The 12,632-nt window shown below is 33.9% G+C and overlaps 1 protein-coding gene across 7 annotated transcripts; it reads left to right on the forward strand.

Annotated features, from left to right (window-relative positions):
• The first annotated feature begins 3,811 nt into the window (after positions 1–3,811).
• On the forward strand, positions 3,812–8,610 carry LOC116130927. 7 transcript variants are annotated; one of them, XR_004128166.1, is made up of 13 exons: positions 3,812–4,039; positions 4,289–4,386; positions 4,692–4,774; positions 4,919–5,045; positions 5,260–5,323; positions 6,008–6,105; positions 6,865–6,988; positions 7,260–7,489; positions 7,620–7,688; positions 7,847–7,928; positions 8,012–8,091; positions 8,183–8,311; positions 8,409–8,610. XR_004128166.1 is itself a non-coding variant. In XM_031416608.1 (8 exons), the coding sequence occupies exons 1-7, from the start codon at positions 3,828–3,830 to the stop codon at positions 6,250–6,252; spliced, it is 741 nt and encodes a 246-aa protein (XP_031272468.1). In that variant the 5' UTR covers positions 3,812–3,827; the 3' UTR covers positions 6,253–6,278; positions 6,865–6,989. The 7 variants fall into 7 exon arrangements, 4 of the variants coding, with proteins under 4 accessions (XP_031272468.1, XP_031272469.1, XP_031272470.1 ...); XR_004128164.1 differs by lacking the exon at positions 6,008–6,105 and having other exon boundaries at positions 6,865–7,489; XR_004128165.1 differs by lacking the exons at positions 7,260–7,489; positions 7,620–7,688; positions 7,847–7,928; ... (1 more) ...; positions 8,183–8,311; positions 8,409–8,610 and adding an exon at positions 6,194–6,428 and having other exon boundaries at positions 6,865–6,973.
• The last annotated feature ends 4,022 nt before the right edge of the window (positions 8,611–12,632 follow it).

Below are 12,632 nucleotides of genomic sequence, written 5' to 3' on the forward strand. Positions count from 1 at the left end.
TAATTTATTAGAAGGACCTGATACTCCTATATATAGATTGAAGAGATAAATTATTTTAAACCTTAGCCTTGACTAATGAGCTACAAAATTATTTCCTGGTCAATTACTCAACTGAAATTTATGATCACAACAAGACTTTTCAAAAGATATATTAATATGAATAAAGCCAAGACCTTGAGGGATAAACATTAATACTCAGGGGCGTTTAGTTCAGGAATGTTAGATTATTGGGAATGTTGAATTACTAGAAAGATAGATTACCTTGAAGATTACTGGAAATCTTTAAGAAACTGTGTTTGGTTTGTTGGTGGGTATATTATATTAATATGTTTGGTTACCGGGAATAAATTGGTGGGTATGCTATTTAAATTACTAAATTGTCCCTTTTTTAAATATTAATATAATATTATTTTTATTATTAATTTTTGAATAATTTTATTTAGCCCCCAATATTTCAGATTTAGCTAAAACATCCAGGCTTATATAAAACTTTAATTTATGATGAAATCACCCCCACCTCCTACCGCCACCGCAAACCACTGTCGGCAGTCTCTGAAAGTCCCCGTGAGTAGCTTACCATGCCAAGAGGCTCCGATATGGCAGTTTCTGGCCATATTTATAGCCGAAAATGGCCATATCAGGCCAGATCTGGGCAGAATAGATCTGGCAATTTTCGGCCAAATCTGGCCTGATATGGCTATTTTAGACCATCAATATGGCCGAAAATGGCCATATCGAAGCCTCCCGAAGCCTTCCACCCAATCTCATTCTTTTTTAGGGACTTCGACCACTTTCCCATGGTAGTCCGTGGTGGTTGGCCTACTATTGGCGGTGGTGGCTGGGTGGCAATGGTGGTGGTGGTTGGGTGACAGTGGTGGTTTGTAAATTGTTTTAAATATAAAGGCATTATTATCCAAAATTTTAATTAAACAAGGGTAAAATTGAAATAGGATATTAATGTAAATTTATTTTAAAATAGGGGCATTATTGTCCAAAACTTTTATTAATAAGGGATAAAATTGTAACAAAAAAAGATAAACCTGGTAATCTTAGAATATCTAAGAAAATGGAGGTAATTAGATTACCTCCAATATTACCACTAGTAACCACTATTGGTATCTGAAGATTACCGATATATTATATTACTTGACAACCAAACATGGTAATCAAGTAATATAAGATGACTTAACCTCCAGTAATTTCACATAACCCTTACCAAACGCCCCATCAGGATTCGACAGCTAATCAAATTCAGTGAATCAAGTAATCTGCCATAATTAGTGGTAAAGTTTTTTAGAATTTCCCTTTGAATTTCTGGACGATGAAGAAAAGTCTTTGGCTGATCTTGTGTGTCCGGTGTCAGTTCAGGATAAGCTTCCTGGTGCCTAACCTTAAAAATTAAAAATGATCCAAACCTGAAAAACAAGGACCAAAATTTACTGGCTGAGGGTTATGGGTTCTACCAGGAGCAAGCACGACAAGAAAAATGTTATGTACCGATAACATCTGTTTCGACGCCATGAATGTCATCAGAATATTTCATATATACCTCGCTGAAAATGCAACGAGTCTCGGTGAAAGTTGTGCCATTTTAGAGCTCTATTACAATATGTTTTAAATGATTATCAAATATGGGTCTTATAGATATGAATAATGCTACGGACATCGATAATTTACACTGAATTTTTACACCGATGTACGTGACATCCATTAATCTGAATGAATTCTTACATCGATATTTTATGGACGGTCGTGCATTACAAATGGACGACTATCCATTAATCTAAACAAATTCTTATATAGAAATAATAATGTGGACAAGAGTCCATTTCCTATAGATGGGCGTCCACCTCGAATGGATGCTCATTCATAATTTAAATTATAAAAGAACAAGGGTGGACGTTGGTCCATATTATATGGACATGTGTCCATTTTCAATAATAATAATAATACCATACTAAAAAGTGTATGAGTTTTTTTTGGTCTCCGATATGGGGAAATACAAAGCTTTAGACTTTAGAAGTCAAAAAATGCTTTTGTTTTACACGAAATTCACTGCTGGCCCTACAAAATCAAAATAAATCAATATACCATTTACCAACATAAGAATATGTCTGTAGTCTAAATGAGAAGCAAAACTAAAGTATTCAAAATAATCAATACACCAACAAAATAATAGTCTGTTCAACTGCCAAAAATCCAAAAGAACAACATAAATCAGTAATAATTTCCATCACTTAAACCTTGGTATCTGTACAAGGCAAATAAAATTTTTTATTTACCAATGGACATTCATCCATATTCAATGGACACCCGTCCATATCAGACGGACATCTATTATTATATTTTAAAAAATTTATGGACGGGCGTCCATTCGAGGTAGATGCCCGTCCATAGGAAATAGACTCTCGTCCATTGTTATTTTTGTACGAGATTGGTAGACGGTTGTCCACNAATGGGTATTTAAATAATATAGTGTTGAATAACCGCCTGATTCCAAAGTTTAAGTTATTGGGTAAATTAATAAAGAGATCGATATTAATACTTAAAATTTACACGAAATTCACTGCTGGCCCTGCAAAATCAAAATAAATCAATATACCATTTACCAGCATAAGAATATGTCTGTAATCTAAATGAGAAGCAAAACTAAAATATTCAAAATAATCAATACACCAACAAAATAATAGTTTGTTCAACTGCCAAAAATAAAAAAAACAACATAAATCAGTAATAATTTCCATCACTTAAACCTTGGTATCTGTACGAGGCAAATAACATTTTTTTATTTGCCAATGGACAATCGTCCATATTCAATGGACACGCATCCACATCGTATTGACAAACATCCATTATTATATTTTTAAAAATTTATTGACGGGGGTCCATTCGAGATAGACGCTCGTCCATAGGAAATGGACTCCCATCCATATAATATGGACAATAGTCCATTGTTATTTTTGTACGAGATTGGTAGACGGTTGTCCATTTGTGATGAACATGGACGGCTATCCATAATTGTTGATGACCATTCATTCACGGAAAACGTGTTTTGTCTCCAAAGTGGTTGCGTCTGATTAGATGCACGTCCTTCGGTACAAAAATTTGGTATAAAAAATCGGTGTTTGTAGCATTATTATATAAATATTTAGGGTATGAACCCAAATGAAACTGTGTCGAGATGGGCTGGATCCTCTGGCTTAGGACTAAGCCTCGGCCCTTTGAGGTTGAAGGGCCCATTAGAGGCCCCTATTTTTTCTTTTCCTTTTATCATTATTACATTTTAAAAGTAAAACAAACCATATTAATATGAAATTTCCTTACGAACCTCTTGCAAGAAACCCCCCCCCAAAAAAAGAAGAAAATTTTAGCAAGAGCAAAATAAATTAAGAAAAGCTTAAAGGAAGGACATAAACAAAACCTTTTCGAAAACTTATTCCATTAATCGAAAGAGAAAATCTTAAAAAGAATTTAAAAGATTTAGCTTAAAGTTGGATTTTAACATAACTTTATGTGGAATGATTCGACAATTATTAGGTATAACATATACGAACTGTTTAAGTTGAACACGGGATACCTCATGTCAACAAATAAAGGCTACATTCAAAAATGATTTTTTAACTAAATTATAACAACAAGAAAAAAAAAATATATAACATAAAAATATGTCTATTTACACTAATTTCCTTTAATTTACGGCTATTTTTCAATGGCACAAAACTCAGCCACGTCACCAGAGACTTCATTGGGCCACGTCATCACCACTATAAACCGTTAATTAGATAAGAAAATTTTGCAAGGCATAGAAGAACACTGAGCTCACAGCCATGGCGCCAGCTCCTCTTAATTTGAATTCTACCTCAGTAATGGCCTGTGCCAGCGTCAAAGAGACCTTAATCGATAGACCTCAACTCCAGGAGAAGACCCGAAACGCCCGCGTTTTGGTTTTGGGAGGCACTGGCCGCGTTGGAGGTTCCACTGCCGTTGCTCTCTCCAAGCTCTCGCCTCAACTCCAGATCGTTTTTAGCTGTCGAAACAGGTGAAATTAAGACTACCCTTTTCTTTTCTGTGTTTGGTTTCCCAGAAAATGGAAGAAAGATTGGAAATTGATGAAGTTTAGAGCTTGTAGGACGTGTTCCGTGTTCGTGTTGCTGTTTTGTTTAGGTTTAAATGTATTTTGTGAGTGTCAAAATTTTAATTTTTTAATGTTTTTATTAAAGAATTGAATTGAGAAAGAGAAACATGTTGTTAATTGAGATGGCAGCTGAAGGATTTTGTGTTATGGCAGGGAAAAAGGTGCTGCAATGGTGGATAAATTGGGGAAGAATTCTGAGCTTGCTGAAGTTAACATTGATAATGTGGATTCATTGGAAACTGCTTTAAGAGGTGCAAAGTCCTTCTCTTTCGCTCAGGCAGACGTTTCCATTTTTTTAAAATCAGACTTCAAAATTTTTCTGAAATGAGTTTGTTAAAATACAAAAATTTGTGAATTCCTATCAGTTCCTTATGCAAATGAGTTCAATAACAATTTATATATTCAAGATCTATTTCAGAAGGAAGTTGAGGTTTGGATACTAAAAATGTGTTGATATTCGCATTTGAGAATTCTTGTACATGCATACACCTTATTGTGTCCATGGCAATCAATTTTGTAATAATATCATGCAAATACTATAAATGTTCTTCTGCAGATGTGGATCTGTTAGTCCATGCTGCAGGGCCTTTTCAACAGTCAGAGAATTGCAATGTACTGGAAGCTGCTATAGAGACCAAGGTGAGGAAAGGTAAATATTATGTGAAATTTTCTTTTCTTTTATGTTTTCATTCTCTCATCTATGTGACAATAATTAGCATGTTTACGACTCTACAATTTAACCAAGATGTTGTCTCATGAAGTGTTTGTTCTATCTCCCAACAGAAGGCATATTTGGACGTTTGTGATGATACCAGCTATGCATTGCTTGCAAAATCCTTGAAGGATAGAGCAATATCTGCAAATGTTCCAGCAATAACTACTGGCGGAATCTATCCCGGAGTGAGCAATGGTGCTACTATGAATATTTTTGTTCTGCATTGTGCACATCTGGCCATATAAATCTAAGATAAAATTAGAATAGAGGTAACCAAATGGAAGAGCAAAAGATTCATTATTGTAACATGTAAGCTCCACAGAATTGTTGCCATTATCTATGTTGGTAATCTTACCTGGCTTTTTGAGATTTTTACTCACATATATAAGTGCTACACTTTTCATGGCAGCGATGGCTGCAGAGCTAGTTCGTGCTGCGAGAGATGAAAGCAAGGGAGAGCCAGAGAGGCTAAGGTGATTATACCTGCCAATTGTTTATCCACTCTCCAGTATCACTCCCCTTGCTGAATTAGTTTCAACTAATGATTGACATTTTATAGTTTATTCTGATTTTTTGCATTTCTTTTTTATAATTTTGTGAACCCCATCAACAAAAATGTTGAGAACATTCGTAATTATCTTTCTTTTTTTCATTTTTAGTTAAATGAACCTGCTTTAAGACCTTTTAGTCAAATCTATTTCAAACACCAGGTTTAGTAACCATAAAACCTATAAGTTTACACTTCTGAATCTTATTTAAACTCCAACAACTAAGGATTGCAATCAACTTATGAATTTCCTCTTAGGAATATTTTAATATTTGTAGGGAAAGGTTGTTTGGGGATGGAGTGGAGGAATTCAGTAAAGGAGTGAGGTTTGAGCAATAATCATCATGTCATATGAATATAAGATAACTATGTGAGCAGTAAACGCCCTATGGAGTAGAACAACTGAAGGATTTATATACAAGGAGTTGGCTCGTTACCCATTAGTTCAAGCTTTTGGGTTCAAGCTAGTTTCATAATCATGCATACAAGCTTTGGGAGCCAAAACCAAAGGAGTATCCATGCATTTCCCTCACAAAACTTTTAAATAGCTTGCTTTCCTCCTGTCTTTGTCATTGTATATATGATTTATGTGCAAATATGCTCTTCTCATATTCAGCTATTATACAGCAGGCACCGGTGGTGCTGGTCCTACAATGTTAGCTACTAGTTTTTTACTTCTTGGAAAGGAAGTTGTTGCATATAGTAAAGGTCAGTTTCAAGGGCATATTGTGAATTATCTATGCGCATTTGTTCTACTTATATGATATCTAACCATGATGGTGCAATATCCAAGCAGCAGAAAAGGTCAAACTGAAGCCGTATAGTGGAATGATCAATGTTGATTTTGGAAAATGAATTGGAAGAAAAGATGTCTTTCTATTGTAAGTTCATAGGAAAGCAGTTGATTTCAAAACTAGTGGGAAAGATTTCTCTGATGATTTGAGAAACTTTACAGTTTTCATAAATTTATGTGAGGCTTTTAACCAATTTCAAAACCAGCGCGACTTTTTTGTATATTAGCAAAATTCAGGGTAAGTCAAGCAATATTCCTCACAGTATGGATAATTATTATTTTTTTTTTTAAATACCATGATAAATTCTCATGGCTAAATTAGCATAGAGAACTGATAAATATATAACAGTTACTACTGTCATGTGAAGAATAGATTGATATAAGTGACCTAAATGTATTGATTCACCAATTATGTTCCTTAAAGTATATAGAATGTCAGAGAGTTGATAGATTGCTTATTTTCTTGAGCTGGATTAAAATAAAATTGGAGGTTTTTGATCCCTGAGTCAACCTTTACTATAAGAATTCATGCTATTGTTAATGCGTAGCTTTTGATGAATGTCATTTACATTTAGCCATTTGTTTTGGTGTAGCCACTTGATTGAAAAATTGTGAATCTTGAAATTGCTTTATTTCCTGCAACAGTTAAATTCAACTGAATCATTTATTTTCAGGAATTTACCAGAGGTGCGAAGTGCTCATGAAATCCTAGGAGTACCAACTGTCAGTGCTCAATTGGGAACCGCACCATTCTTCTGGAATTTGGGAATGGTTGCCATGACAAAGCTTCTTTCTCCTGTATGCAGTTACTTTACCCAGAGCTTGAATTGGCAGATTATTAGATTTTTCAAGTGGCTTGTTATTGAGTTATATGTTATTATAATGCCCATATATTATGGAAGCTACTGGGGAAGCATAACTAGTGGTCATATCATATGTAATGTTCCGAGCATCATTTAATGATTTGGTAATTGATTAATTCCTAAAAAAATTTAAATTACAACTGACACATGCACATTTAATAGAAAAAAATCTTCTGGAACTTATTCCATGTAACTGTTCCTATCAGGAACTTGGTAGCAAAATCTAAGAAACAAATGCTGCATCGATTATTGATTTGATCAAGCATCTGTTTAAATGAGTAGCTGTTTGTTTAGCTCCTCTGGATAAGAACTTTAGTTTTGGTTCAATATTTCGGGAGTATCTGAGAGACCGAAACAAAGTCCAACAGTTGGTTCAGTTGTTTGACCTGTAGTCCGAGTATTCGATGGGATCGCTGGAGAACATGTATCCATGAGGGTGAGATTACAATATTAACTTACTTTTATTTTTATTATTATTCTCTAATTTTCTTGAAATGAAAGTACGATATCCACTCAGGGTTCAGTGTAATACAAGTCCCTTTGCTAATTCTTCTTTTTACTGGCAGATTGACTTGGAATGCTCAGGTGGACGCAATACAGTTGGTATATTTAGTCACAGGAGGCTTTCTTTCTGGGTAAGCTGTTTCGTCTTCGTTTCTACAATTTATGTTCAGTAGAGCTCTTCCCTCAAAATCAATAAATTATATTGTGTGCTATACTAGTTCATAAGTTACGAATAGATTCTGGAAGACATTATAGGATGTTTTAAGCAAGATGTTTGCATTTGTTTCAGATCCGTGGGAACTGCTACAGCTGCTTTTGCCCTTGCGCTTCTTGAGGGAGTCACACAGCCAGGGGTTTGGTTTCCAGAAGAGGTATGCACAATGGCATGAAAATTTTACTGTCAGAAATGTTAATTTTAAATTTTATGATAATTTATAAAAAAAAATTTCTGCAGCCTGAAGGTATTGCAATCGAGGCAAGGGAAGTTCTGCTTGAGCGTGCTGCGCAAGGAACAATAAACTTCGTAATGAACAAGTAATGCTTCTTCTCCTGTTGTTGAACTCTTTGTTCATCTATTTACCTATTTTCTTATTGGTTTTAATTGTCACTTGTTTTCTTCTCCCAGTAGGCCACCATGGATGGTGGAAACAGAACTGAAAGGGCTCAGATTAGGAATATACGTATAATAATGCGGAAAAACAAACTCAAATTATAGATCAATATTCTTCTTCAGCATCTTCACCATACTGTGAAGGTACAACTTCCAGGCATAATTTGTCACATCTAGTTATTCATGTTTCTTGATGATTCTGTGTCTTTTGATTCAGCTAATATCTGATTCTACATCTCAGGTATTGGAAATTATTGATTGTCGAAAGCAATACATATGTTGCGGGAAGATCAGTCTCACAGATAATTAGTTTAGAAGAAAAAGCAAGTGAAATATTGTAACTATTGACCAACTACCTTCTTGGAGTAATCTACATTTTTCTTATAATGCTTTGAGCAAAGATGTTTCAAAAATCATAAATTATCATCTCGAGTTTACATCAATTTCACGGTCGCATTTTGGACCATTTCAGGATCTAACTAGCAGAATTTTCTGGCACTCTAGCAGGAAATTCTGCAGAACTTGTATAACTGCAACCTTGCCCAGAAAATTTCCTTCAGGCACCAATCGATTCTGGCAAGTCAACCTTCGCTTCGACTTTCAAGCAGCAGCTCGTCCAATTCTACATAAGAATTTAATAATAATAATTTTTGGTTGCTTTTCTATTTTCAAGATTCATTTGTCGAAACCCAAAGACACATTTAAATTGGTTCATTTTATTTATCAGATAATTTTATAATCTATTTTAATTTGATTATAAAATTATTTAAAGAAAATATTTTATCCACTATATATATTAATACCTCTGTTATTCTCAAATGAGTCTATTTTTCTTTCATTTATTGTTTTAGGAAAATGATGTTGCACACATTCACAAATCTCAAAAATACAATTTAAAAAAAAAAAAAAAATTTTTTTTAGTGCATTTTGACAAAATACCAAAAAATTACCGAACCCTTCTTATTTCTACGAAATAATTTTTAAAGTCAAAACTTCACACATACACACACACACACACACTATATATATATATATATATATATTCAATGCACTTGACAAAAATTCAAGAAAAAATCTTCTGCATAGCCTTGCATGTAAGAGATGGAGTACAAATTAACATAACCTAACTGAAATCAAAGTACAAATAGAGCACAATTTTCAAATAAAAAAAAAAAAAAAACCTACCCTTAAGTAATCGGATCGGATGATAGAGACTCTTGGGTGTATTATTCAAGAGATTTTGAATTTAATTGCTAATAGGAGTGACCACCGGAGGAATTTATCCGATATTTAATTTCAAGGTCTCAAGAGATTAGATGAAAACTTTAAGACCCCAGAAAATTTGTTGAGATACGTGAAAATTGACCCAAACACCTTTGTCTACCAAAAAAAAAAAAAAAAAAAAAGTATAAATAGAAATAAATAAAATTAACAGAGGAAGCTAGCACAACTCAAGTGATGATTATGAAGATGAAGGTTCTTGGAAATTAAAAGGGTTGAATGGAATTAAGTTAGTTTGCAGATTTGCAGTAGGATCATGATTGCCACACTATCTCTTCAAATATTAATTCTAGCCAGCCCCAGCCAGCCATGTTTTTGATACAACCCATAAGAGCTACTGACATTTCTTGATTTAAACAAGTTATGAATATTCTTTGAATATATTTCATTCATTTTCTGATCTTATATTTAATAAACATGATCAAAGTCAAACATTGCATTTCATTTTCTTTCAAAATAAACATGATCATAGATTATGTATTAGATGTGTGTTTCTTTTCTTATGCATTTCTTGATCACGAACTTGAAACTCAAGTGCATGCTTACATAAACATGTGTTCATTGAAATGAGATTCCTGGAGTTAACGTGTGTTCTTAGAATTTATACGTGTTATCGTGTTTTATTTTAAATGAATCTGACTTGATTTAGTAAGTATATAGTTTACCGTTTAAAGTTGAACAAAAATAATTTACATTCTTTGACAATTTACGAGAATTATTCTTTTAACACGTGTGCTTGATTAGGATATGCGTTATTGTGTTATATATTCCTCAAATCCGAAATGATTTGACGAGAAATGATTTAATATAGTATATATGTATCTTTAGAACACACGCTAACTACAAGAACAAGATCTTACCATCTAAAAATGAATAAAAACAATTTATAATCTTTGACATGTGATCTATAAGAACTATTTTTAACATACGTGTTTAGAATACGCATTAACATGTTACATGTTAACTAGATCTAAGCTCGTTTGATGAGAAATATTAACCCTACATTACATATATAGAGGTACGTAAAAGTCGCATTTCCTTATAAAAACTCAAAACCTAAGTGCATATTTACATAAACACATTCATTGAAACGAAGCTTATTAACATGTGCCTTTAGAATATATATGAGTAAACTATTGTTTTCAACACATAAGTGGCAAGAACCAGGGATGAAGCCAAGGAACTTATTCTAGAGGGTCAAAATGTAATATTTAATGAATAAGGGGGTCAGAGTAGGAAGTTACATTTATGGGGGATATATATAGTTTAAGCTCAAAACTTGAGGGGGCCCAAAGGATACTTGAATTTATGAGGACTAAATTAATAGTTTACTATGTAAAGTTGAAATATTTTGTAGCCCTCACTGGGCATGGGGCCATGGCCACCCAAAGGAAAACTATCTACCTAGGAATAATACTATACCAACAACTATTTCTCACAAACTTTCTCTCACAACCCTGATGTGACAGTTCATAATTGGTCAATTCACAATGGGTCTCACTAATTAATTGCGAGTTGACCAATTGCAACCTACAACGTCTAGGTTGTGAGAGAAAGTTTTTGAGAAAAGATTGTTGGTGTAGTATTACTCATCTACTTTGTATGGGCCTTTTTGGAGTCCTTGTAATAACAATATCAATCAAGTTCTTATACAACCTTGGTTATAGTACCTCGATCAGTCTGCCAACTAGTCTCCAATACAATGATCGATCTCCAGATTGGACGCACTAGCTTTATCAAGAGTAGGGACGGAGACACCAAGGGGTCAGTGGGGGCTCATAGAAAATGTTGTTAATATCCTTCTAATTGTATTCTTAAGAATAAAAACCTTTTAGTTTATTTCATGAAGAAGTCTCAATTCATATAACCACTACTTCTCTTTTTCTCTCATACCTTCACAATATTTTAAACTTATTTATTTTCATTTTTACTTGTGATTGCATATAGACTATAGAGTACATAAGCAAAATAACCAATAGAGTTAGTAGATGTTAAGAGTTAAAAGTTGGATGACAATTAATTTATATTATTTTCAACATGTAAGAGGCAAGAACCAGGGGTGGAGTCAAGCAACTTATTATGGGGATTCAAAGAATGAGGAGGTTAGAGAATTAGCAAGTTAGATTAATGGATATAAATTTTGAAATATTTATAACCCTGGAAAAATCTGTCGGCAGCTACAATTCCTTAAAATAAATAATAATAAAATCAAATTTAATTTAATTTAACATGGCAAACAAATAACAAGTATATATCTAGCGTGGCTAGGCCTCTTTGGAGTCCTTGTAATAACGATAGTAATCAAGTCCTTATACAATAAGAACTTGCCTTATTAACCTTTTGTTGAAGTGAAGACTGAAACAGTGTCACTTTGGGGGATTAAGGAACGCTGCCGTTTTGAGCTAATTTGTGTTGGATCCTAGTCGTTGATCCAACGCTAAAGTCCTTCAAATTGGTTAATGGAATATAAGCGCTTGAACAGTCAGATTTTGGTGCTCTGCGATTATTGTCTCTATTGAATAGAAATTGCTCTTTATTAGGGTTTATTCGTGTGTGAGAAATCTTTGGAACTTTGGTTGTTCGAGTGATTAGGATAGTCATTCTGGGAGGGTATTCTTGCTCTCATTCTTAGGTTTCTTGGTGAGATGCCCTAGGGTTAAGTTGCTGAGATGATTTATTGTAAACTGTAGAGAGTGTGATATTCGGTTGTAATTGATCTTGTTGGATCTTGATCTCAACAAATAGTGCAGCGGGCTTACCCATTTCCGAAGCTCAACGTGGATGTAGCTTATCCAATTTGGATAAGTGAACCACAATAATTTTGGTGTTGTGATTGTTCTTAATTTGTTGTGTGTTTGTGTTTGATTAATTCGATTGAGGTATAACAGTGGTATCAGAGCCTAAAGGCGTTAGGATTGATTGATTCGTTGAATCATAGATTGATCTAAAGTTCTCTGGAAATTCTAGGGTTTGTCAAAATTTGGGACTTTTCAAATTGAGTCATTCCTTAGTGATCTAGAGTTCTCGGATTAAACATTCAAGGTGTTAAATCATCGATTTGAGAGGTTCCTTGAAGATTTGGGGTTTTTTTTGTAAACTCATAGGAATCTTTTCATCGCTACTGTCTAGGGTTTCAATTAGGGTTTCTTGAAACAAAGACAATTCCTAAACACAACACAAACAC

The sequence above is a fragment of the Pistacia vera genome, unplaced genomic scaffold (genome assembly GCF_008641045.1).
Source record: "Pistacia vera cultivar Batoury unplaced genomic scaffold, PisVer_v2 Contig227, whole genome shotgun sequence".
Lineage (NCBI taxonomy): Eukaryota > Viridiplantae > Streptophyta > Magnoliopsida > Sapindales > Anacardiaceae > Pistacia > Pistacia vera.